At 44.0% G+C, this 25193-nt stretch overlaps 1 protein-coding gene across 7 annotated transcripts in view; it reads right to left on the bottom strand.

Annotated features, from left to right (window-relative positions):
• Positions 1-25193, bottom strand: part of PKP4 (plakophilin 4) — a 578155-nt gene that overhangs the window by 77637 nt on the left and 475325 nt on the right. For all 7 annotated transcript variants that reach the window (XM_029605541.1, XM_029605538.1, XM_029605537.1 and 4 more), the window contains 4 exons: positions 8563-8680; positions 7928-8119; positions 7585-7758; positions 3429-3579 (listed from right to left, as the gene is read on the bottom strand). In XM_029605541.1, the coding sequence (XP_029461401.1) occupies positions 3429-3579; positions 7585-7758; positions 7928-8119; positions 8563-8680 (635 nt within the window). The remainder of the gene's footprint in view (positions 1-3428; positions 3580-7584; positions 7759-7927; positions 8120-8562; positions 8681-25193) is intronic.

Genomic DNA, 25193 nt, shown 5'->3' with positions numbered 1-25193 from the left:
GATAAGTAGGTCTCCTGTAAACATACAATGTCTCCCTGTAACCTATGGAGAAGAGTTAAGGCTTTCTCCCTCTTTATAGGTGTGCCTAGTTCCGTCACATTCCATGTAAGAAACAAATTAAACAAAAAATATAAAAGCATATCTCTGCAAAAATACCAATATATCTTTGAGGAACCAATCTCTCCAGGCAGGCACTCATCATTATCCATCTCAGTTATATGCAGTATCTTTATCAATCTAAAATCATTCTGTACCTTCAGCAATACAAACTTTAAACCTCCCTCACATTCCTCCCCTCCCAACCCTTGCATTCCCCCTCTTTTACCCCGTTCCTTCCCAGGAATGAACCATACCATGCCCTATAACTCCAGATAGGGCTCAGAGGTGACCAGCATGTTCAGATGCCATCCCTTAATTCACCATTTATTACACTTACAGCAAACATTTCAAATGTGGCAACCAGTAGAGTGAACAAGAAATAACTCTCAGATTAGAAAAGAGTAAACAGTGGATAAAGAAGAAGGCACCCTTCCTCAAACTTTCCAAATGGAGGAGGAAAGTCAAATCAAATTCAGCTGTCCTCAGCATAATGTAGCTACACAAGATAAAAACTTTCAGTGTCTCAACTCTCCACTGTAGAGGCTTTGCACAAGCCATTCAAAATCTTCTCTGCATCTTCAGGAGAATCATAGTTCACAATTTTTCTGTGTATCTACATCTGCAGATGAGCAGAGAACAATAAAGAGAAGTAAATGTTTTTCTGAACAGACTCTGAGCATATAGATGTAAAGGCCTTTTGTTGAGTGACCAGTTCCGCAGAGAAATCTGAACCAATAAGACCTTGCCGATTTGAAATGTAATCTCTTTTCCACCAATAGGCCTGCGATATCTGGAATTTGTGGGCATAGTTCAGAAATCGCTATTTGATACCTCTCGACTTGGAACTTTGTGTAACTTTCAGCTCAATACGATAGGCGTGCTCCAAGATCTTGCCCACTAAGGCTTCCAGTTCCACTGCTTGGGGTAGCCAGGATTCTAAGACAGAAGCAAAATCAGTTTTCAAAACTGATTCTGGCAAACCCACAAATCTCAAATTGTTCCTCCTAGAGTGATTCTCTAGGTTGTTGATCTTTACAGTTTGCTGCACCACCGTTTTTCAGGACTCTTATAACTGTGTCATCATGTTGAGGCCGTCATCTTCCAATGCCGAAATCCTAGTCTCTTTTTCCATGACACTCTTGCCCATGTCCATCATTGAACCTTTGACGTCTGTGAAGTTTTCATCTATTTTATTAAAATGATTCTTCAACACCGAAACTATGGCCGCCATTAGCTCTGCAATTAGCGTATCCAAGGTCTCTTTCTCTTCTTCTGCTCTGTTGGCCTTATTGTCTCCGAATGGCCAGGCTTTTTCTTTCAGCTTACTCAGTCGCGTCGACATTCTCGGCTGGAGCTGCGGCACCATAAATTTGTCCATATTCATAATATTCACCCTGTTTGCAGTAACTTAAAATAGAGGTAGGGCAGAAAAATGTCTCAACAACAGGGATGGCACCTGGAGCTCCTGTTAACAGCATCCTCCCCGGCTCACCGCACCATATGACCTCCTTATGGATGTTTTTAATTGTACCCTGCCCTGAACGTTAGAAAGGCAGGTAAGAAATTTTTTTTAAATAGAATAAAATAAAATAATAAATATACCTGCTCTCAAGTTTCCATCTGAGTCTTTCTAACCTCTCCTGGCTGAGTGAGATGGGGACAATGTATACTGAGCACTGGATGTGACTGATGTTGGGAGATGTAGAAGCAGCAGTGGAGAAGCTCTGGCAGCCAGGCCTAGATTTAAGCATATGCAACGGCCTCTAGTGCCATTTTTTTTTTTAAAATAATGCACCAGAGCATTGTTGCCATTGATGCATGCCTAAATCCAGGCCTGCTGCTTCTTACAGCAACTCCCCTCCCCTCTATGTTGTGGCATGGGCTCCACAACAGAAGCAGCAGCAAGCAGATACTCCCTCTCCTTGAATGTATTTCCATAGTCACAGGAAACTTGTGTGGGAAGGGGGTGGGGGGAGTGGGCTAGGTGTTGCAGGGCCGGTGAATGCATGAGCGTTGCAGGAGACCCTGTGCTGAATTTCCTGGCTCTGCTTGCTACTTCTTCTTCTGTTGTGAGGCCCATGCCATGACAGAGGTGTGGGCAGAGAGGGCATAAGAGGGGATCATTTCAGCAGGGGAGATAGGGGAGGAATTATCTCCTGCCTCTATGGGGAAAGGGGGCATGGCGGATGCAGACAAGCCTAACCCCCATTGCCTACAGGCACTGGCAACTTAAATCCAGCCTTGCTAGCAGCTACATTTGTTATATAAGGTAACTGAGCCAGCTGCCCACACCATACCATCTTCCTCCTCCTCCTGCACTTGTATAAAGAGGAAGCTGCTCCATTACGATCAGTTAATGTGTGTCTCTGCCCACCCCCCCCCCTTCTGTTTCAAAATTTGGAACAGAGATGGTGGGGCATTCAGTGCTTCCAGAGCTCTTCTTTTGGCCATATGAATCCTCACCATGTCCTCCCTTCCTGCTCCATGGAGGATAGTGTGCCATATAACATTTTTGTTAATGTAGTTGTGCCTTGTCAGTTTAGGTCATACTGTTTAGGTCAGTGTTTCCCAACTAAAGGTTGGGAAACACTGACCTAAACAGTATGACCAGTGTTAGTCAGATAAGTTAAAAAAAAAGTAAAAAAAGAGACAGCCCTAAATATCCTAAATAGAACTTTATTCTCTGGCAGCATATTGGCCTCCCAATAATCAGTTAGCTGGCTAACTTAAATCTGCCCTGGAATGCACCCAGAACACCCCTATGTAATCCATCTATTTTTATTTATTTATTTATTTTATTTAAGGTTTTTTTATACCGGCATTCAAGAACTCGTTCTCATCATGTCGGTTTACAGAAAACATGGGTGCAAAAATATAACCAAAAACATAAATAAACGTGGAGAAGAGAAGCAGTTACAATTAACAAGGGTTCATGAACTGGGATTATAAGAAGTAAAAGAGATAGAGGAGAATAATTACATTTTAGACAGATAGTTATCTGTCTAAAGTTTAGCTGGATGACTTGGGGTTAATGTTGAAAAAAAATCGGTATTTAGCCGGATAACGTGAGCTATCCAACTAAATGCCACTGAATATTAACCGCAATAATCTTGGAACTAGTTTAGTATGGATTGCGACTCTATTACAGTAGCTGATGGACAGTTTAACCCACATCCATTTATTAAAAAAAAAAAAAAAAAAATTGCAAACATGGCTATTGCTATTTTTTATTCTCAGAAGAGCTCCAACTAAAAAACAAAGTTTTACAAATATCTGAGAAAATATTGCATTACAACTCTTTCCTTGCACGCTTAACATTTTATACATACCAATAAGTTCCTTGTTACGGAAGTCCAGTGCCATATTTCTCAAAGCAGTGGCTACAGAAGAAACAACTCTGTCATTATCCATTCTCAGCAGTTCCACCAGTATTGGAAGCCCCTTTTCCTTTCTGACTGCAGCTCGAATATATGCTGCAAACTATGAAGAGAAAACTCAATCACTAGCAAGCCAACATTATTGATTTGTATACATATGAAAGTATTTTCACTCACGACAATGCTTGACGCTTAACAACCAAAACCTTTAAAAGAGATACTTTATGTTAGAAAATGAAACAAAGACTTTTTTTTTTTTTTTTGTGGATGTGGCCTGTATTTAAAAGGTCAGTAGTATGTGCCAGATTCTTCCTCCCAACCGAAGAAATCTAAAAACTGTAATGACGATTTAAAAGATTTGATTGCAAGTAGCACGCCACACTGGTCTTGGGTTACCACTGAATAGGGCCAGAGCCTTCCTGGTTTTACTGACTGGCATATACTCAACCATGGAAGAAACCAGGAAAGGATGCAGTATGCAGCAAAACTAAATAGGTTCCAACAGTGGCTGACAAGAGGTGGTCTTGTCTTTTAAAATTACTTATTCCTAATTTGGGGGCGAACAGAGGTTACAAACTCCTTAAAAGGCAGTTAATCTTAAAAAAAAAAAAAAAAAAGACAATTTTTTAAATTTGTACCATAATGTGTCTTTCAGAAGCAGAGATTAGAAATCTTTAAAATCTTGTTGTACCTCATCTATGATAATAATAATGAATAAAACTATTCAAGGAAAAAATGTAGATTGGAGATAAATTTAATTTTAATAGGCAAAAATCCCATATTAAAATATGTTCTTTGTATAGATGTTTTATATGTCTTTGTATATGCTGTATAATAATAATTTAGAAAATGCATAGGTATACAAGAAGTTTTTTTTATATCTAATGCATAGGTATACATATATATCTAATGCATAGGTATACAAGAAGTTTTTTTATATCTAAAATTATTCTAATTAGATTATATATGTTCTTTCAAATATTATTTACATTTATATCATGCATGCTATGAACACTTAAAGACGAATTGTAAAAGTCCTGCGTATGCCAAAACGGGGAGATATGCGCACAAGTTGGGCCAGTGCGCGCCAAGTGGATTCTTTAAGCCATCCATGGACGCGCACAAGTGAAAAGATTCTAAAAAGGGGCGGGGTCTGGGCATGTTGTGGGAAGAGCAAGAGACATGTGCACCAGTGCTTATGTGCCCAGGCGCGCACTGGGGTCCCCTGCCATGTAACTTTACTACTGCTATGGATGGCATGTAAGTAATAAAACAAAAATAATCTAGGCTAGTCAGCTGGGTTTTAAGGGCTAACAGGGGGGAAGGGTGGCTATTAAATTAGGGGGTTTCGAAGTCCTCTCTCTTACTGGAAAAACTGGGAACGAACTGGGAAACTGGCAAATGGTGTTGGCACGCTTCTCTTAATAAAATTCCCCCCCTTAAGCGGCAGAAGCTGTATTTGCGCGGACATGTGCGTATCCATTTAAAATTGTGCACACGTGTACGTGTATCCAGGCTATTTTATAATATGCATGCATATATGGGCATATGTTATAAAATGGACATGTCTCTGGACATGAGCTGGCAAACGCATGCACATATGCGACCACGCGCCTGTGTAAAAATTACAGTCTCTTTGTGAAATAAGCATATATATATTTTAATTTTCCCAATTAAAGCAACACTTACTTTAAGCTATATTACCTCTGTGGAGGCAATTTTCACATGGATCTAGCTAGTTAGCTAATGAGTTAGCTCACCAGATTCCTTGTTTGAAAATTGTTCTGCTGCTCCAAATGCAGGCATTGCCCAGAGGTGTAATGGTCAGGAGTGAAAATTATGCACACTGAATATTCCAAATGTACACACAGGGGTGGATTTTAAATGAGTTACATGTGTAACCCTCAAATCCCCCCCCTGCGCATGCCGAGCCTATTTTGCATAGGCTCGGCAGCGCGCACATGCCCCGGGACGCGCATATGTCCTGGGGCTCGCAAAAATGGGCGGGGTGTGGGCAGGGCCGTGGTCTGGTGGGGGGGGGGGGGCTGTCGCACCGGCAGACAGCCGTTGCACGCAAGTTACACCTGCTTAACAACAAAATAAGGTGGGGGGGATAGGTTAGATAGGGGAAGGGAGGGAAAGGTGGGGGGGGGGGGGGAACAAAAAAAAGTTCCCTCCAAGGCCACATCGATTTTGGAGCAGCCTTGGAGTTAATGGGGAAAGCCATTGGGCCTCCCCTAGGGCTCGGTATGCGCAAGGTGCACATGTGTGCATCCCCTTGCGCGCGCCGACCCTGGATTTTATAACATGCGCATGGTAGCGAGCGCATGTTATAAAATCGGGTGTACATTTGTGCGCGCCGGGTAGCGCACATAACTGTGCCCCCCGCGTGTAATTTTAAAAATCTGCCCCACATTGTTTCTCCCACCTAAATCCATTTGCAGAAATAGCAGGGGCAGAGGTTGTGGGTACTTTTATACCTGCACACCTTTAGCAAATTTCTAAAGGAAACTACTTGGATAGTTTCTCTTGAGAATGTGCAAAACGTATGCAGATAGAAAAATATCCATGGTTTTGTGAAAACTGCCCTCTTGTTACATAATTGCAGCATATGTAAATGGGAATGTGTGGGTAGCTAAGTAGCCACATAAAGAGAAGAGGCACCAAGTAGAATGTGGTCATTAGGATATACTCATGCCTTGATTCTGAATTGAACTTTCACTATTCATAAGTTTGGTCCAAATGATAAATAGTAGTTTCCAACAGGTCGACAGCCTCTAATTTGTATGGTTAGGCCTCAAAAGTACCATTGATACTCTACTTTAGTTTCAGGGTCTCCAAATAAATATCACTCTAAAAATTATCCCCCCTTTGCAATTTGGTTCTTCTGTAATAAATCACTTAAAGCTTCTAATCAACTTCATGCTTATTAAACATTACTTCTTAGATATTTGCTTGAATCTAATTAGTATTTAAAAACAAAAAACAAAAGAACAGATTAGATGATTTAAGGTAGTCTGAATGGGATAAAAGTAGCATCAAAGGATTGGACAACACAGCCTTAGAGAAAGTAGATGGGAAATTTGCTTCAGAGTGAGTTAATTAACAGCAATGTTAAAGTCATTGTATGTTATACTAATTTGTGCCTTGTTTTATCAGTTTCTCCAAAATTGGTAATTTAGCAAAGGTGCTTTGCTTTTAAGGAAGTTTATCATTTGTGTTGGTTGCCAAGTGCTCCCTCCATTTTGTGCACTGCTGTATGATAGAGGAGCTGATCTCACTAGCAAGAAATGGATATTCCCTTGTACTTCTTCATTCCATATAACACTGAATAAAATTTTTTAAACAGAAGAGTTTGATGCACAATTATTTTTTTTTTTTTTAAGACCCAAGGGACCCAAGAAGGGAGACATCCAGTTGCTGGAATCAGTGTGCTGATATCAGGAATGAATCATTTTCAAGGAAAAACAGCAGAGTGAAGTCAGCAACATTCTGCACATCATCTGTAAATGGACCTCTATGTTTTTAAGATTTAAAAACAAATTATTTGCTCCACTTTTTATCCTGGGCTGCATTAAACTTCTGCACTGGATAAGCCAGAGAGTTAACTAAAAGACTTATACCTCAACTGCCAAGAAAACTTAAGAGGTAAAAATCCTTTTAAAACTAGAAAGGCTCTCCTGTTCCTCACACCAAGAAAGGTGATGTATAATAAAGATTATGTACTTGGTTGCTGAAATATGAGGGGCTGCAGATGTGTGATCATGATATTTTAATTTGTGAAATGACTGTGATATACTTAGAATGGTTGTCCAGTATTAAGTGGAATATAAATCTCTTAAATAAATAAATATCACACAGTAGCAATTAATAGTGATGTGAACCAAGAAAGAAAAATGGTATTATGCTATCAAAATGCTTTTAAAAACTGAAATGTTGGTATTCTGTTATAGTGTTAAAAGATTACAGTTTTAGATATGTGGCAATTGTTTTATTCTAATTATTTATGTCTTGTGCAAATCAATATATCAGTAATTTAATTTGGCTTTGATAAAAAAGTGCATTAAGAAGTTTTTACTAAAACAATTACAATGTAGTGATACAGTACCTTCCAGTTGCCTGCAGAAAGATTCTGGAGAGATCCAGCAGAGCCCTCTAATGTAGCGGGGTTGGAACTTTCTGCTAGAAGGGTTAGATATGGTTTCACCACAGAGGGATGCCATAGCATTTCCACGCCTTTGGGAGACTTCGAAAATCCTGGAATTGGGCCAACTCCATCCCACTGGGAACAAAACCAAATTACTTTAAGTTAATTTGCTAAAGCACTCTGAACAAAACTGAGCACAAGCCTCATTGCTTTTCATTGATATTGCCTTGTTAATCTGTTTGCTTAATCATGCAGCTATTTTTCGCTAATGCCAATTTTTGTATAGCCTGGGTACAGTGCTCACCTGATCATCTTGTGGTTGCCTTTTTTTCTTCTTTTTCTTTTTCCCCCAACAACTTGACTCTGAATCTTTGCTAGGAGACTCTTTGCCTATGAAGACGTCTATTTCATTTATGCCCAACATCCGAGCCTGAGGCACCTCCAATTCTAGACGATATGATAGATTCCTCAGTGTGCAAACACAGTTCTCTACGGTCTGGAACACACAGAATAAAAACCTCCTGCTATTAATATTATCCCCAGGGGCATTTTAAACCTGCAGAAAGCAGCTGGAATGAAAACACTTTATCAAAGAACGTGTGGCTTAGTTTTACCAAAATACCATATAAAATACATATATGGATAATAGACTAGCAGTTGTCTATTCAACATTCGTGTATAGTTGTAACTGAAAACTTTATGGGGGGTCATGTAAAACCTTTGTATGTGGTGTACGAAGGACTTTTACAAGTCTAAAAAATCGGAACTCGCCAATACATAAACTTAGTTAAGGTTTTAATTAAGCTGTCATGCTCACTGATGCAGTTATAAAGTTCCATTAAAAAATTTAAAACTATATATACATTAAGAAATAATCACATTAGACAATATATAAAACATTTGGTACCTTTGAACTTCTTAATTAAAATATGCACAAACCTTGCTGTCATAATCTGATGTGTTGACACATGTTTGGATAACATACAGTAAGGAATCAACCAGCCCTTCACAAGATCGCATTTGTTTACGTGCTTCCTCTCCAGCAGAACTTAGATTCCTAAAGAACGATCAGGATAACAGTTTTGTAAGAATCTATAGAAGAGTATTTGTATTTATAGACCCTGACATGTTACACAGACGAGGAGCTGAGTGTGTTTCCAGAGCATAAGCAGTGGGGTTGTACTGGAAAATATTCTCCTTGGGGTCATGTATTTCCAGTGCCCTTATTCTATCACATACTGATACATCCTTTAAGATAACTGATATTTACCAACTTTGTAGGGTTCCCTACTGCAATTTCAGACAGCTCAGAAAATGTTCGCAAGTGCAAGGAGATCCCTCTTTTTTAAAGGAGTATTCACATTGCTTTTGAGACAGACCAGATCACAGAGGTGGCCTACCGGTCCTTGGGAGCAGAGCTGTAGCCAGGCGATATAGCGCCTATGGCCAAGTGAACAACTGCACCCCTCACCCATTACACACATGACCCCATGAGTTGGGAGACTTAAATGTACAGCAATGCCCATAGCCAGTGTAAGGGTATTAGGTGCCCTAGGAAAATCTTACAGTCTTGCAACCCCCACCCCATCACACACAATTAAAAATGATGCACTTATAAAAGATTTTACCCAATCTTCTGAGGTAAAAATATCACTCACACACAGTATGTGTATTATATTTACATGCACTGCTATGGTGCCAAGCAGAAAGCCCTGCAAAAAAAAAAAAAAAGCAAGAGACACTTGGAAGCATTTTAGTATTAGACCTACTGTAATACATCTTGGGCATGGGCATGACCTTCAGAGAGCCACAAGAAAACAGAATTAAATGCAAAAATATGTTCTATATCTAAACAATACTAACTGTCAGTAATCAAACAGTAACAACTCTATCTATGAAAGCTATCACTACAAATATTACACCAAACCTGAAATAGTAATACACCCCCTATTAGGAAAACAGAACATGCCAAACTGCTATAGATCCCTACATAGAAACTACACACTATTGGAATACCTCACTTCAGTCACACATGCAAAACACAGAGAGACCCTCAAATGCAGAATAAAGAGACCATAAATAGAAATGTAGACACAAAAACTGAACTGGAAACTGCAATAAGCCAAATTCTGAATGCACTGCAACAATTGAAAAACAGAAGCATTACCATTCCTCATAAAACAATAAAATTAGTAAATCCATACCAATGAAAAGATAATTCAAAACTAATGAATAGAATAACATTCAATAATTAAAAACCCATAACAATTTTCCAAAAACCAATAAAGTATTTCAAAATAGACACATCAATTACACCCAACAATTAACACTAATAAGGATTTTCAAAAATCCCCCATTATCCATATGTGGTAGCTTGAGTGGTGAATGGCTTCATAACAACCAGAAGAAACACCAAGTAGACTCTGGCTGTGACTTCAGTGCGCTTTATTTACAGTGGATTTAACTCAACCAAGTCAGCGGCATGCCTTCACTTCAGAACAATATAGCTTACCTTATTTTAGGTATGCCCAAACCTTTAGTTAGGGGAGGACCTTGCAACTGGTAGCTCTCTCTGCTTCCCAGGGCCTCCTCAAGCTCCCTCTGAGTTGCCAACTTAAACCCTGGCTAAAGGAAATGCCCCTGGACCATAATCCCTTGCAGTGTTGATCCTTAAGGAGGACCGGGCCAGCTACCGGTCCTTTAAGGTGGTTTGAGGGAGTTTCTTATGGACTCCCTCACATATCCTCCTCCTCAGCTCAGCCTTGACTAGTCGAGTGTCCAGCGTGTCCAGGCTAACTCCTGGCTCGGGCTGAAGGGCACCTCTGGGTTATCCGTGAATTGCCCCCATAGGGTTGAAAACTGGAGACAATCTTGTCCCAGGATTATTGAATACGGGAGTCCGGGAAAGACACCCGCTTCCATCATAGCCTGTCCTGCTGGAATTGTTAACAGGATCTGACTAGTTGGACATTTCTGTTTGCTTCCATGTATACACACACCAATGTCTCTTTCCTCTTGTAGTTGATATGCCCCTCCTGAAGCAAGTCCTTGGGAACAAGTCTTGCGACACCCTGCATTAACCAGTGCTTGGATGGGCACTCCATGTAGTTTGACTTAGATTATAAAGTCCTTGAGTTTTGCTTGAGCTGTGTTTACGAAGTTGCAGCTTTTGAGCTTTGACCAAGTGTGGCACCATTCACTCTCCCAGTCATTTTCCTTCTGGGGCCTTCACTTCACCTCTGGTTCCCTTCCATGTTGCTCTGCCAGTTTGCATTCACGCTCCATGTCTTTATGTCATGGAAATTCCTCCTCTACATGGTTCTCCACCAAACAGAACAATCAAGTCTGTGGAGCAGGTTGCTCCCTGCACTGCCCCTTCCTTCCAAGACTCCTCCTTGTTGGTCCATCATTACGAGCAGTGCTCTTCATCATGGCCGTTCTCCGCGCAGAGAGCACAACAGGCAAAGGCATTCATCCCCTTATTCCTGGGCTGTTCCAGCCTCTCCACAGTGGTTTGAAGATCGCCCCATTTAGGAGATTTGCTTTTTCTCCTGTGTATTTCACCTTCTAATGTCGGCTGGATCACTAGGCAGACGTCCATAATTCCGCTTCCCTCATATCGACAGTCTTTGCCAAGTGACCTCACCGACCACAATTAAAGCATGTGGAAGGGACTATGGCCTGCGTTCTGGATGCTGCTAGGGAGCTTCATTCTCTGCACTTAGCCAGGGGTTGCCTTTCTAGCAGCCTCAGACCGTCTGGCATTAATTACGCCTGATGGAAGGCTTCCGCAACTTCTAGGGCTCTTTCCAATGTGAGGACTGTGTGATGGCAGACCGAGTACCACATGGGGCAGTCAAGCCCATCCAGGAACTGCTCCAGAAGCACTTCTTGGGCTTCTTCTAGTCCATTCTTTGCTTCCGGCTGCAACCATTTCCAGACAGCATCCTTCAGGTGGTGAAAGAGATTTCGGGGGTTCTCCTAGGGCTGCCAGGCACTCCGCTGGAACTGCTACTAATATGTTTCTAAGGTATACCCAGCTCTCTCCAGGATAGCGCCTTGTCCTCAGCGTAGGTGGCCCTCCCATCTGGGTTGGTTGCTTGGAAAGTCGCTTGACTTCTGCCTGTGAGCAAATTCGCCAGATAGTTTGTGCAACTAGATTCGGGCCAAGCCAACAGTTGGGCTGCTCTTTCAAAGTTTTTCAGGAAGACCTGTGGGTCTTCACCAGCCTTCAATTAATTTTTTTTTGCAAAATCATCTATATTGTGAAGATTTGCAGTCCAAAAATCCCATAAAGGTACACAAAAACTAGACCAACAACTTGACAAGCGAAAGTTATGCATATCTTCATTTTAACACCATCTTCCACCTCTATATTCCTTACTTAGCAAACCTAGCTAACCAGTACTCACATCCATAAACATTCATACCATTTGTATGACACACTTTCTCTCCCATACAGCTGTCCGCGCCAACAATCTGACTCTTTCCCTCCCCCCCCGCCCCCAGACGTCCCAGGACCTGCACACAGTAAATATTATCTAGAAACTAACAAGAATGTGCATTATAGTCCCTCTCAGGGCTTGGTCACAGGTGGATCATTTGAATACCAACTAATAAGGTAGTCTGCTGCGATCAAGTTGCTTTGGAAGTCGGATGAGAGAAGAGAGTAATATGTAGCCCAACAATCGGCGTATTTCTTGTCCGCTGGCTTAGGTGATCATGTATAATCCATTTGCTCCAATAATACCATGTCCGTCATATGATGATGCCAAGCTACGATTGGTGACATGGCTAAGGGATCCATCCATATCGCAAGTATTGTGCGACACGCTAGCAGTAATGCAATCCTTCCAAATCGATCCTGCGCCCCAGTACATGTTTCAGACAGTGCTTGTAGACCAGCCAGTAGGAGGGGTACTGACACTTTGAGTGGCATCTTAATACACTTAGTGATACAATCCAATAACTGAGTCCAGAAAAACTCCAGGGTCGGGCAAAGAATTAGCCAGTGAATCATTGTGCCTTCTTCCTTGGAACATTTAATGCATAAAGGAGAAGTGAGGCAGCCCATTTGGAACCTACGTACATCGTCACAGATTGTGTGATGTAGGATCCGGAAATGAAGATCATGTATCCCACTGTCTGCAAGTCGTTTATGGAGGGATTTAAAACATGTTATGAATGTAGGAGGTATGTCCTTAGCGCAAAACCTTGTCCAGTAGGAGGCCAGAGAATCAAGGTGTGTTGCTGGCAACACGCTTTTAATCAGCCCACTCCAGCCTTTTATTGAGTTATGTGAGTACGCAATTTCAAACAGAGTCTTGGCAAAAGCAGCTTCCCGCGAAAACTCCTCTAGTTGCCATTGGAAGGTGTGCAGGTAATGCCTCATTTGAAGGTAGGCAAAAAAAACCCTTAGGTTGTAGATGATAATTTTTGACCATAGTTGTGAACTCTAGCACTTGAGGGGCGACTTCTTCAAAATAATGAAAGGCATACATTAGTCCGTGTCGGGCCCAAGTCTTGAAAACCCCACTTGCACTAACATCCGGCTGGAAATCGTGGTTACTCAATAACGGGGTTAATAGCGAGAAAGGGCTTTGCAGACGATAAAGATTACACAACCATCTCCAAGCCTTTCGGCATGGATAAAGTAAACTTTTGAGGATATCCAGCATTTGAAACGTAGCTGCCGGCACCTGCATTAGATAGAAGGGAGACCAAGAGGAGGTCACCCTCATTAACATCCCCTCCTCGCCGTAAGTGTAGGCATCAATTATTCATTCCCCAATAAAATGCAGCTGACAGGCCACGTTGTATACTCAGAAATCCGGTAGTCCCAGTCCCTCCTGTATTTTAGGGTATACCAGAGTGTGATACTTAATCCTCACCCGTTTTCCGGCCCATAGAAATTTAATCAGCCCCGCCTGTAATTTTTTTGAAGTCAGCAATTTGGAGCCAAATAGGGAGCATATATAGTTTACATAAACGTTTAGGAACAATCATCATTTTTATCAAAGCACATCGTCCAGAAAAAGAGAGGGGAAGAGACTGCCAGGCCTGCAACTGCTGCCCAATATTAGCCAGAGTTTCTTTTATATTTAGCTCATAAAGCATATTCAGCTCTCTGGGTACCCAAACCCCTAGGTATTTCAGCTTCCCAGGTGCCCACAAAAATGGGAAGGGTCCACTCCAGGATACAGGGAGTTGTGGATTCAAGGCCAAGGCCTCTGACTTGGAAAAATTTATTTGGAGCCTGCTATGTCCTTGAACTGTGCGAATGTCGAAATTATGACCGGCACACTCTGCCTGGGATGGCCTACAAATAAAAGAATATCGTCCGCAAACATTGCTATTTTAATCGGGACTAAGCCCCCAAAATTCTTTATCTTGTATAAAGCTTTTTGGCCAGGGGTTCTATTGCCAGAACAAATAACAGAAGGGAAATGGACACCCTTGGCGCACCCCGCATTGTAGGGGAAATGGGACAGACATGCCCCCATTAATAAGAAGTCTAGCACTGGGGTTTTGGTATAGGACTTTTAACCATGAGACAAACTCCCCTTCTATCCCATATTGTTGAAGGACCCAAAACAGATAATCCCAGGACAGGAAATCAAAAGCCTTTTCAGCATCTAAACTGAGATATAGTGCCTCCGCCTGAAAATGATAACTGAGGGCTGCAATTAGACGCCTCATGTTCTGAATTCCCTGTCATTGTTTAACATATCTTGTCTAATCTGAGTCAAAAAAGCAGGTAGGATGTTATTTAGCTGGGCTGCCATCACTGCCGCAAGTATTTTTATGTCAACATTGATGAGTGAGATGGATCTATAAGATCCCACATCTTGGGGATCCCTCCCCTTCTTTGGCAAAAGGATGATAGTCTAGCAATTTTCTTCCTGGGGTATGTGCTTATTCGTGAGTAGAGAGTTATAATATGATGCCAGGCTTGGCAAGAGTATAAATTTTAAGGCCTTATAAAATTCATTGCTAAGGCCATCAGGACCAGCCGCCTTACCCTTTTTAAATTTCTGTATGATGGCATAGATTTCATAGTCCATGATGCATGCATTTAGTGCCGGAAGCTTGTCACCGATCGACTGGGGCCAGTTAAAATTGTGAAAAAAAAAGCCTCCGAAGCTGTCTGAGTGTGAGGTTTGGAAACGTACAGTGTCTTAGAATAAGCTACAAAATTAGCTTCAATATCTTTCTGAGTGGTATGATAGGTGCCATCGCTGCCCTTGACACCAGCTATGATAGATTTTGCACTTCTAGTTCTTACTAAATTGACAAGGAGTTTGCTCGGTACATTCCCTTGTTTAAATAATTTGTATTTCAAGTATCTTAGCGATTGCGATGCTCTTTGGTGTAAAGCAGTATTAAGGGCTTGGCGAATATGATCTGCCTCTAGCTTCTTCGCCGCGGTGGAATCCCTTACAAATTTGGCCTGTGCATTTTTCAACTCTGTAGATAGACGCATAGGGGCAGATTTTCAAAGGGTTACGCGCGTAACCCCGAAAACCTGCTCCTGCACGCGCCGAGCCTATTTTGCATAGGCCTGGTGACGAGCGCAAGTCCCAGGACGCGCGTATGTCCCGGGGCTTGAAAAAAGGGGCAGGGAGTGGGCGGGGCGTGCCCAGAGGCCCCTCCACTGCTGATAGGCCCGGGGATTGTGTGCCGGCACTTGGCCGGTGTGCAAGCTACGCCTTGCAGGAGGCAGGCGTAAATAACGAAATAAAAGTAGGGGGGGATTTAGGTAGGGCTGGGGGGCGGGGCCGAAAGAAAGTTCCCTCCAAGGCCGCTCCGATTTCGCCCCTAGGGCTTGGCACGCGAAAGTTGCACAAGTGTGCACCCTCTTGCGCACGCCGACCCCGGATTTTATAACATGAGGCTGCGCGCGCATGTTATAAAATCGAATGTAGATTTGTGCACGCCGGGTTGCGCACACAAATCTACGCCCACGCGTAAGTTTTAAAATCTGGCCCATAATATCTGCATTCCGCTTGTTATTACGCGTGGCTACGTAAGCTATAATTTTACCCCTCATTACTGCTTTCCCAGCTAACCATAGCTTATTCGGGCCAATTTCTGGAGTGCTATTAAATTTGATATACTCCTCCCATCCCTCTTTGATATACTCCTGGAAATTCACATCTGAACCCAAATCTGGGGACATTCTCCATGAAAAAGCCTGAGGTGGGGACTTTCCTATTTGCAAGGTAATGGATACAGGAGCGTGGTCCGAAACTGAGATAGTCCCTATAGTAGCTTCTGTGACTCGGGGGAAAAATTTATCGGGAACCAAGATATAATCCAGCCTAGAATGAGAGAAGTAGAGGTGAGAAAAAAAAATCTTGTTCCCCTGGGTGTAATATCCTCCAGATGTCCAGCAAATTTAACTCATGACAAAGGAAATTAACTCCCAGGTGCTGATCATTACTCCCCATGAGCCGTGGGGGCTTACAGTCAACTTGTTTGTCCATAATAGTGTTGAAGTCTCCTTCCACTATTACTTCACAATCTGGCAATTTAGCTAAAATACCCACCAAGTTGGCAAAGTATTCATGAGAATATATATTTGGAGCATATGTGTTACAGAAAGCTATTCGCCACCACAACGTAACAGCCCTCCACATCCTGCAGGACTCTGTCTAGCTGAAATGGCACCTGCTCATGTTATTAGTATCGCAACTCCCCTCCGCCTCGAAGTCTAGGAGGAGTAGTAGCAACTCCCCACCCACTCTCTCTTAAATTTGTTATGCTCCACGTCTGTTAAGCGAGTCTCCTGCATAAAGACCACCTGGGCTTTTAAGCGTTGGAATAAAGATAAAAGTTTTTTCCTTTTAATCGGAGAATGAACGCCATCCACGTTCAAGGACGTTATCTTAACAGAGACCATTTCAGCTGTCTAGAGGGACAAAAAATACAGACTTTAGCAGAAAAAAATTATATGCAGCGTCAGGACCAGATGCCCCCCAGCCTGAGCGTCCCATCTGCTACCCTGGAACATATTTCACATTCACTATACACATGTTTTTAAGACATAAAAGCCTCTGGGCATACTTCTGGTCCCCTCACCCCCTGCCTCCATTTGGCTGTTTCTGACATCCACACACATACTGCATCCACACTCACACATACCCCAAGCACATTATACACATCCATAGCCAGAACTCTTTGCTTCTCAAGAGGCGCGAAGTACCCATCTTCCCCAGACAGGTCTATGGGCTTCCCTCTGCCCTCTCCCCCCATAGCTCCCCCCTCCTCCGCCTCCTATTCGCAGATCGTATACCTGCTGCTGCTGATGAAAAACTAAACAGAACTTGTTAAACTTAACCAACATCTGAAACCTCCCCTCGCTCAAAAAATATCAAAGTTAGAAACATTCTGTGAGGAGGCGAGGTGTAAAGCACTTTGTGGCTCCGAGACCAGTCTTCAGTGGCTATATTGGAGGAAATACTGAGTCTCAAGTATAGTCGAATCAAGCGTGACTGTTCAGTTCAGGTGACGTTTTCTTGCTCCAGTGAGGTTATAAAGGAATTAGCTTCCTCTCTTTTATAGAAAAAGAGGACTGTATCATTGTGCTGGACTTTCAACTTGGCAGGAAAAAGTAGGGCAAACGGAATCCCCCGTTTATACAACTCATTACAAGCAGGTGACATTGCTTTGCATTGTGCTGAGACTGCTGAAGAGACGTTGTGGAACAGCATGATCCGATGGCCCTGGTAGTCCACACCAGAGTCTGCTGAAAGGCTCTCATCAGCTGTATTTTGTGTGACCAATTTTATATTCTGGCCATCACTGGCCGCGGTTTACTCGTAGCTTCCCTGGGGGTCCCCATTCTGTGCACCCTTTCACAGTGCAAGCAACCAGAAGTTAAATTCAGGCCCAGCTGGCTCGGCAGCCAGGTTTCAATAATTTCATACAGTTCCTGTTCTGGTACGGATTCTGGTAGGCCTATTATCTTAATATTATTATGCCGGCTCCTATTTTCCTGATCATATAAGAGTTCCAGCAGTGAGAAATTTTGTGTGGTTAGCGTTTGTACTTGCCTTTCTACAGTTTGCAGCCTGACTTCCTGGTCTGATAGTCTTTGCTCCATGTCATCCAGCCTCTTGGCCTGCCCCTCTACTGCATGTTTAATGTCCTTCATTGAGGATTGAATTTTAAGGAGCTGGGCGTCCAAGGCTTCTGCGACCCTCGCTGATATTTTTTTTTTTATCAGGGCCTCTTCCGAGACCTCTGCTACTGGAGTTGCGCTGTCTCCTGCGATCGCGGCCGCCATCTTGGCCGCGTTATGCTTAGGGTGCTGCAAGCCTCATGCCGATCTCTGGCGCATAACGGGCCCCGGAGCACTTGTTTCCGCTGCAAACCGTGGCAAATTTGTTGCCATGACTGTCCCCTGCTGCCTGAGATCAGCGGGAGAGGCGGATGAAGAAAGATAGCGAGGATGATGACCGATTTAGGGGGAAGAGGGCCCAGGACTATTTCGCTACCCTGTCGACCCCAGTGATGTCATCCCTGAAGTCCCCACCAGCCTTCATTTTAAATAAGATATGAGGCATTGAGGTTGCCTGCGGTATCCTTTTCAAAGCAGCCAGCACACCCTCCCCTAGCTGAAGTAATTCTGTGTGTTCTGCTGCATCAGCCGCTGTTGGCTAATTTGTGTTTGCAGGGTGGTTTGTATTTGCTGCTGGCCAGTACTAAGGAGTTGCACCACCTGCTCCATTCCGTTGCTCTTGTGCCCAGTTATGTATGTCTCTGGGATAGAAAAGCGGGAAACAAAACAAAAAAAATCTGCTGGCCCGTGTGCTTTATTTACAGTGAATTTAACTCAAACAAGTCAGCAGCACGCCTTCACTTCAGAAGTTATAACAGAACAATATAGCTCACCTTATTTCAGGTATGTCCAAACCTTTAATTAGGGGAGGTCCTTGCAATCGATAGCTCTCTGTGCTTACTGGGACCTCCTCAAGCTCCCTCTGGCCTGCCAACGTAACTCCTGGCTAAAGGGAACTCCCCTGGACCATAATCCCTTGCATTGTTGATCCTAAGGAGGACTGGGACACCTACTTGTCACTGATCCTTTACAGTGGTTTGAGGGAGTTTCTTATGTACTCCCTCACACCATACTTTGGAATAAGAAATTACTACGTACCTGATAATTTCATTTTCTCTAGTGAAGACAGGTTAATCCATGAACAGTGGGTTATGCACCTCTATCAGCAGATGGAGACAGACCAAAGCTGACATCACGGTACATATATCCCCGGCTCTGACATCAGCCCACTAGTATTCTCTGCAAAAGCCAACTGTTGACAAAATAACAATACTTGATTATAACCATTAGCAGACAACCACTCAAGCACGTAGCCAACAGGAAACACTGAGCTAATACAAAGGACTGAACCTACACTTACCAGTTATCCCCAGAAACGCAGCCATTCAGGTCGAGAATAGAACCAAAAACCAGCAGCCAAGGGTGGGAAGGTGGATTAACCTTTCTTCACTAGAGAAAAGGAAATTATTAGATAAGTAGTCATTTCTCAGCATTCAGACGGGTTAATTCATGACCAGTGGGATGTATGCAAGCTAATCCTGAAGAGGACGGGAGGCTGACCACAGTCCGACCAACACCACACACACGAAGGCTGTGTCCTCCTGGGCTTGCACATACAGACAGGTAATACTTGGGAAAAAGTGTGTAAGGAGAACCATGTCGTCAATTGGCAAATCTCGATAGGAGACAATAATCGAAGCTCTGTCCATGACACTGCCTGAGGCCTAGTGGAATGAGCCCTAACTTGTTTAGGTAATGGCTGCTCAGCATCCACATATGTGGCCTTGATAACCTCCTTAATCCAGCAGGTTATTGTAGCCCACGATGCTGGCCCACCCTGTTTACCCCCACCGAGGACTACAAACAGCCGATCAGTCTTCCTAAGAGGTCTAGAAACCTCCAAATACCTCAAGAGATGTTGCTTGACATCCAAGGTCCGCAACAGACTATATTCAACCACATTTCTTTCTCTGTCCAGCATTGGCAGGGAAATAGATTGAGTAAAGTGAAAGTCCAAAACCACTTTTGGCAAAAAAGATGGAACAATTCGCAGCTGGACCACCCCCGGAGTCACTCACAGGAACAGTTCCTGGCAAGAAAGAGTCTGCAGTTCGAAACTCTACACGCAAAACAAATTGAAAAACTGTCTTCAAGGTAAGTAACCTTAAGGAGAGGCTTCGCAGAGGTTGAAAGGTGGGACCCACCAGAAAATTCAGAACCAGATTAAGGCTCCACAAAGGCACTGACAAACTGCAAGGCAGGACAAAGTTGCATCATTCCTTTCATGAACCAGGCCACATCCGAATGGGCCAAGGGTCCACTAGTCACCTGATCCCGGAAACAGGCAATAGCCATCTTCTGTACCTTCATGGAATTAAGGCCAAGCCCTTAATCAACCCATCCTGCAAGAAGTCCAAAATGAGTGGGATCTTAACCGAATAAAGATAAATCCCTCTTTCCTCACACCAAGCCTCAAACACTCGCCAAACCCGAACATAGGCTAAAGAGATGGAGAACTTCCGAGCTTGAAGCAAGGTGGAAATCATAACAGTGGAATATCCATGCTTTAGCACCAAGCCCTTTCAAGGGTCATACCATAAGATTGAATAGAGTTGAATCCATGTGAAGAATAGGCCCCTGTCATAACAGATCTCTTTGGACCGGTAACTGGTGAGGAGAGCCGACAAAAGTCTCCACAGCTCTGCATACCATAGCTTTCTGGGTCAGTTGGGAGCCACCAGAAGCACCATCTCAGTGTGTCTCTCGATCCTCTGAACCAATCTGCCCAACAAAGGCCATGGGGGAAGGCATATATAGAAGCTTGCCCTTTGGCTACTCCTACACTACAGCATTGATGCCCAGAGATCTTGGATATTTCCTGTGACTGAAGAAACTAGGAAGCTTTTCATTGTGTGACATTGCTAGCAAGTCAAGATATGGTAGGCTCCAGTGGCCCACTATGAGCTGGAACACTTCGTCCAGCAATTCACATTCTCCTGGATCCAGATTCTGTCTGTTGAGAAAATAGGCTCTCACATTGTCTTTTCCCGCAATGTGGTAGGCACAGATCGCCTGGAGATGTACCTCTGTCCATAACATGAGCTGGTCTATTTCCTGCGACACTTGTTGACTCTTGGTTCTTCCCTGGCTATCGATGTAAGCCACTGTAGCCACAATGTCTGAGTTCGCTTGGACCACTTGACCCTGCAAATGGTTGACAAACCAAGCTTGCCTTCCAAATGGCACATGCTTCTAGATAATTGATGCTCCAGAGCAACTCCTCTACCCTCAGCGCCCCTGTGCCATCAACTCCTGACAGTGGCCTCCACAATCTTGGAGGCTTGCATCTGTTTTGAGCACCAGCTAGTCCAGAGCTTGCAAGAAAACTCCCTTCCTTAGATGATCTGCCTGCAACCACCATTTCAGTTGGATGCGTATCTCCACCGGTAACCGAAGCCATATTGAGTAGTTCTGAGATCGTAGACTCCACTGTGTAAGCAGTGTGCACTGAAGAGGATGCATATGCGCTCTTGCCCGTGGAAACACCTCTAGGATGGCCACCATCAAACCGAGTATCTGCAGGTAAGACCATACCATTGGGAGAACTGCTTCTATCAATAGTCGCACTTGAGCCATCAGCTTCTGAATGCGGATCTCTGGCAGAAAAACCCTGCCTTGCTTCATGTTGAAACAAACACAGAGATACTCCAGCATCTGAGACGGCTGAAAATTGCTCTTGACCAAGTTCACCACCCAACCTACCTCCTGCAGCAAGGAGATCACCTTGCACGAGGCTTGAAGACTCTCTTTCAAGCTTTTGGCCCAAGTTAGCCAATTGTCTAGGTACAGGTGGATCATCCTCGCTCAACGTTGCCGCTACCACCATTATGACCTTGAAGAAGGTGCTGGGTGTGATGGGCAAATTGAAGGATAGCACATGAAACCGATAATGGTGCCCCAAAATGGCAAACCACAGAAACAGCTGATGCTCCAGTCGAATGGGAATATGTAGATAAGCCTCTGACAAATCCAGAAACGTAAGAAACTCCAACTATATTGTCATTATCGCTGAGCGTAAGGTTATCATGTGGAAACAAGTCACTTGCAAATGAAGATTGACTCCCTTTAAGTCCAGGATGGGTCGAAAAGAACCCTCCTTCTTGAGCACAACAAAATAAATGGAATAACAGCCCATATTTCCTTGTGACTTGGGCACTGGAATCATGGCCCACAAGCTCAGGAGCCTCGACAATGTAGTCTCCACTGCCTGCGTCTTTTGTGGGGAGCTGCAGGGAGACTCCTTGAAGACATCCCTAGAAACACTGAGGAGCTCCAGAGCATAGCTATCCCTTATTACCCGCAGAACCCACTGCTCGGACATGACCCTGACCTACCTCCAATAAAACAGAGATAGGTGACCCCCTATCTCTTACTCCAGGAGGTGGGCCAGTACACCTTCATTGAGGGGGGCCAGGAGGCACCGCCGCCCGAGCCTGCACCCTGTTTGGGCTGAAAGGACAGAGACCTACTTAAAGGTCTAGCTCTCTGAGAAGCTGCTCCTCTGTAAGGTTGAAAATGTCTGTAACCCCTAGTATGGCCTCTTGGTCCGAACAAGTGCAGTCCCTGCTTCTTATCCTCTGGCAACCAAGGAACCTGGGACTCACCCTACTTATCAGCCAATTTTTCAAACTCAATCTCAAACAAGAGAAATCTTTAAAAGGCAATTTTGTAAGATTAGACTTTGAAATTGTTTCAGCCGACCAATTCTGCATCCACAGCTGACGCCTGAGCGCTATCACTGAAGTCACACCTCTGGCAGAAGTATGGACCAGTTTGCAACTTGCATCTGCCAAAAAGGTGGCTGCTGATTCCATCACGGCCCTGGAATTCATTGACCTCCTAAGATAAAAGCAAACAAGTGTGAGCCACTAGGGAGCAGCAAGAGGTAATCTGCAAATTCATTGCCACTGCTTGAAAGGCCTGCTTAAGGATAGCCTCAATTCTCCTAATCTGAGCATCCTTCAGTGCTGCTCCACCTTCTACCAGGATAGTCGACCGCTTGGTGATGGAACACACCAGCACATCCACTTTTAGAAAATGCAACTGTTCTCTCGCTACTGGATTCAGGGGGTACAGACCTTCCTAGGCTCATCTCCCTTTAATATTAGCTTTTGGAGCATCTCATTCAAGATCAATAAACTCTTGAACAGCATCCATGAGGAAGAAATATGATGCTTTACGCAAAGTAACCAAAATAGAATTCTTCTTTGACTCAGACATGGGATCAGCACCCGACACACTAACATCTTCAGTGTCTGAGAGATTAGCCCCTACAACATATCTCTATGAAAGAAGCACAACATAATTTTATAAGGTTCTAACCTTCGAGGAATTTCCTTATCCTCCAGGGAGTAAGGATCACCTTCCTCATACATGCCATCCAGGTCCCCATCAGTGTGACCCGCAATAGGCCGAGACGCCTTCTGACGTTTAGCTGCGGCAACAGCCTTGTGGGATTCTACAGCTTGCGATCCTGAACTTTCATATTTGGCTGGCTCTGCAAACATGCCTGTAAAATGGACCAGCCCTTGAAAAAATTCCACTGAAGAGAAGGCGGAAGGGTCCAAACCAAAACCAGGGGCCTTCGGTCTGGCACCTACTGAATTGCCCTCTCCTGCTGAGGAACCAGTTCGGGGAGTCTCAAAACCAGGCGAAACTTCTAACAGATCCCCCTGCGGGTCCCTTCCTTTAACCTGCTGGGAAGAGCTGGGCTCAGCAAAATCAGTTGGAGACAACTCTCCCTGAGCCTCCAAGCAGCGCTGACAGAGATTAGAGAGGACCCCTGGCTGTGAAGCCCGAATATGGCAAGCAGTGCAAATCACAAGGCGCTTAGGCTTGTTTGCTACTGGCACCATGGATAAGGATGTCCAGTAGCAGCATGCTCAACAACAAGCATTTTGACAATTGTGCTTCCAACAGTGCATCTGTACTGGGCAAGCCCGCCCAAGTATAGGATGCCTCTCTCTCTCTTTCTATCTATATATATATATATATATATCTACACACACTCTGTAGAACGCTCGTACTACCAATGCGGCCAGATAGACGCTCAGCCTGGATACGCAGGTGCAAGCCGATGTCAGGCACTGCTTTCACGGGAGACTTGTGCAGAAGAAAGCGTGTGAACACTGCTCTGGCCTACCATATGGCGTCCTAGCAAAGCCTGAGCGTGGGGCCTAGTCCAAAGGGCCGCTCAACCCGTCAAAACCTCCGCAAATCCCCAAGTCCCCTATAGAGACGGAACGCATGTTGGATCAGCATGCCTCAGAAAAGGGGAGAGTAATCCCTAAATTTCTCTTCTTTTTCTCTCTCTTTTTTTTTTAAATTCTTTACCTGAGGTCAGCTCATCCCAGCCGAGTACAGTGTCTTCGGCTGGGGTGTCTTCACCGCCGTGCTCGACTTTCTGCACCCGCTAACCTCTCAGTTGATTCTCTCCTGGCAGATAAGTCCATGCTGGTAAACCGACTGCCGGACCCGGGGCACTTAACTGAGGGAGGGATTACCAGATGTCACCTCAAGCAAAGTAGACTGAGGGAGGGATCACAAGGTATCACCTTAGCAGAAGCGGTGCGTGATCAATCCTCTCTCTCTCTCTCTTTTTTTTTTTTTTTTTTTAAACAAGCAATTCCCAGTAGGATGATGCAGGTCCACCATCTACTGGAGATGGAAAATGCTGGCGGGTTGATGTCAGAGCAGGTGTGTGTATATATATATATACACACACACACACACCATGATGCCAGCTTTTCTCCGTCTCATCTGCTGGTAGAGGTGCATAACCCTGGTTGTGGATTAACCTGTCTGAATGCTGAGAAATGTTTGCTTTCCAGATACCATGACATTTTTATGGATTAGCAGACAGAGGAAGTGGGGGTTGTTGTGTACACACATCTCCCTCTCATACACTCACACACACACACCTAAACACACACTCTCATTCCCACACACACTCACATATGCTCTCTCTCACTCACATCTTGAAGCAACAGGCAGCAGCTGTCTGCTTCTTCAGCCCCGTGGCCAAGGGAATGACTTTCAGCCATGGTGGCCAACCCAGCTCTGGCCTTGGACTCCTTCCAGCAGGGCAGGACAATCGCGCCTGAATCAGCAGCAGGGCCTGTCGACCATGCTGTCAACTGTAGTAGGGCTGCGCTGCATTTTCTCTTACCGAGGCCCCACCGGCTGCACTGTTCTCACTGGCACAAGGCACCCTTCAGTAGCGGAACCTATGTTTAAAAGCCACAAACAGGCAATATTTTCAGGATATCCACAATGAATATGCATGAGATAATTTGCATGCACTGCCTCATTGTATAAAAATCTCTCTCATGCATATTCATTGTGAATATCCTGAAAACCAGGCCTGTTTGTGGCTCTCGAATACTAGAGTTGATCAGATCACCTCTGAGATATCAGAAAATTTGGGAAGCAACTTGAAAATCACTTA

This window comes from Rhinatrema bivittatum, chromosome 6 (genome assembly GCF_901001135.1).
Source record: "Rhinatrema bivittatum chromosome 6, aRhiBiv1.1, whole genome shotgun sequence".
Taxonomy (NCBI): Eukaryota; Metazoa; Chordata; class Amphibia; order Gymnophiona; family Rhinatrematidae; genus Rhinatrema; species Rhinatrema bivittatum.
This window is presented reverse-complemented; position numbering and strand designations above follow the sequence as displayed.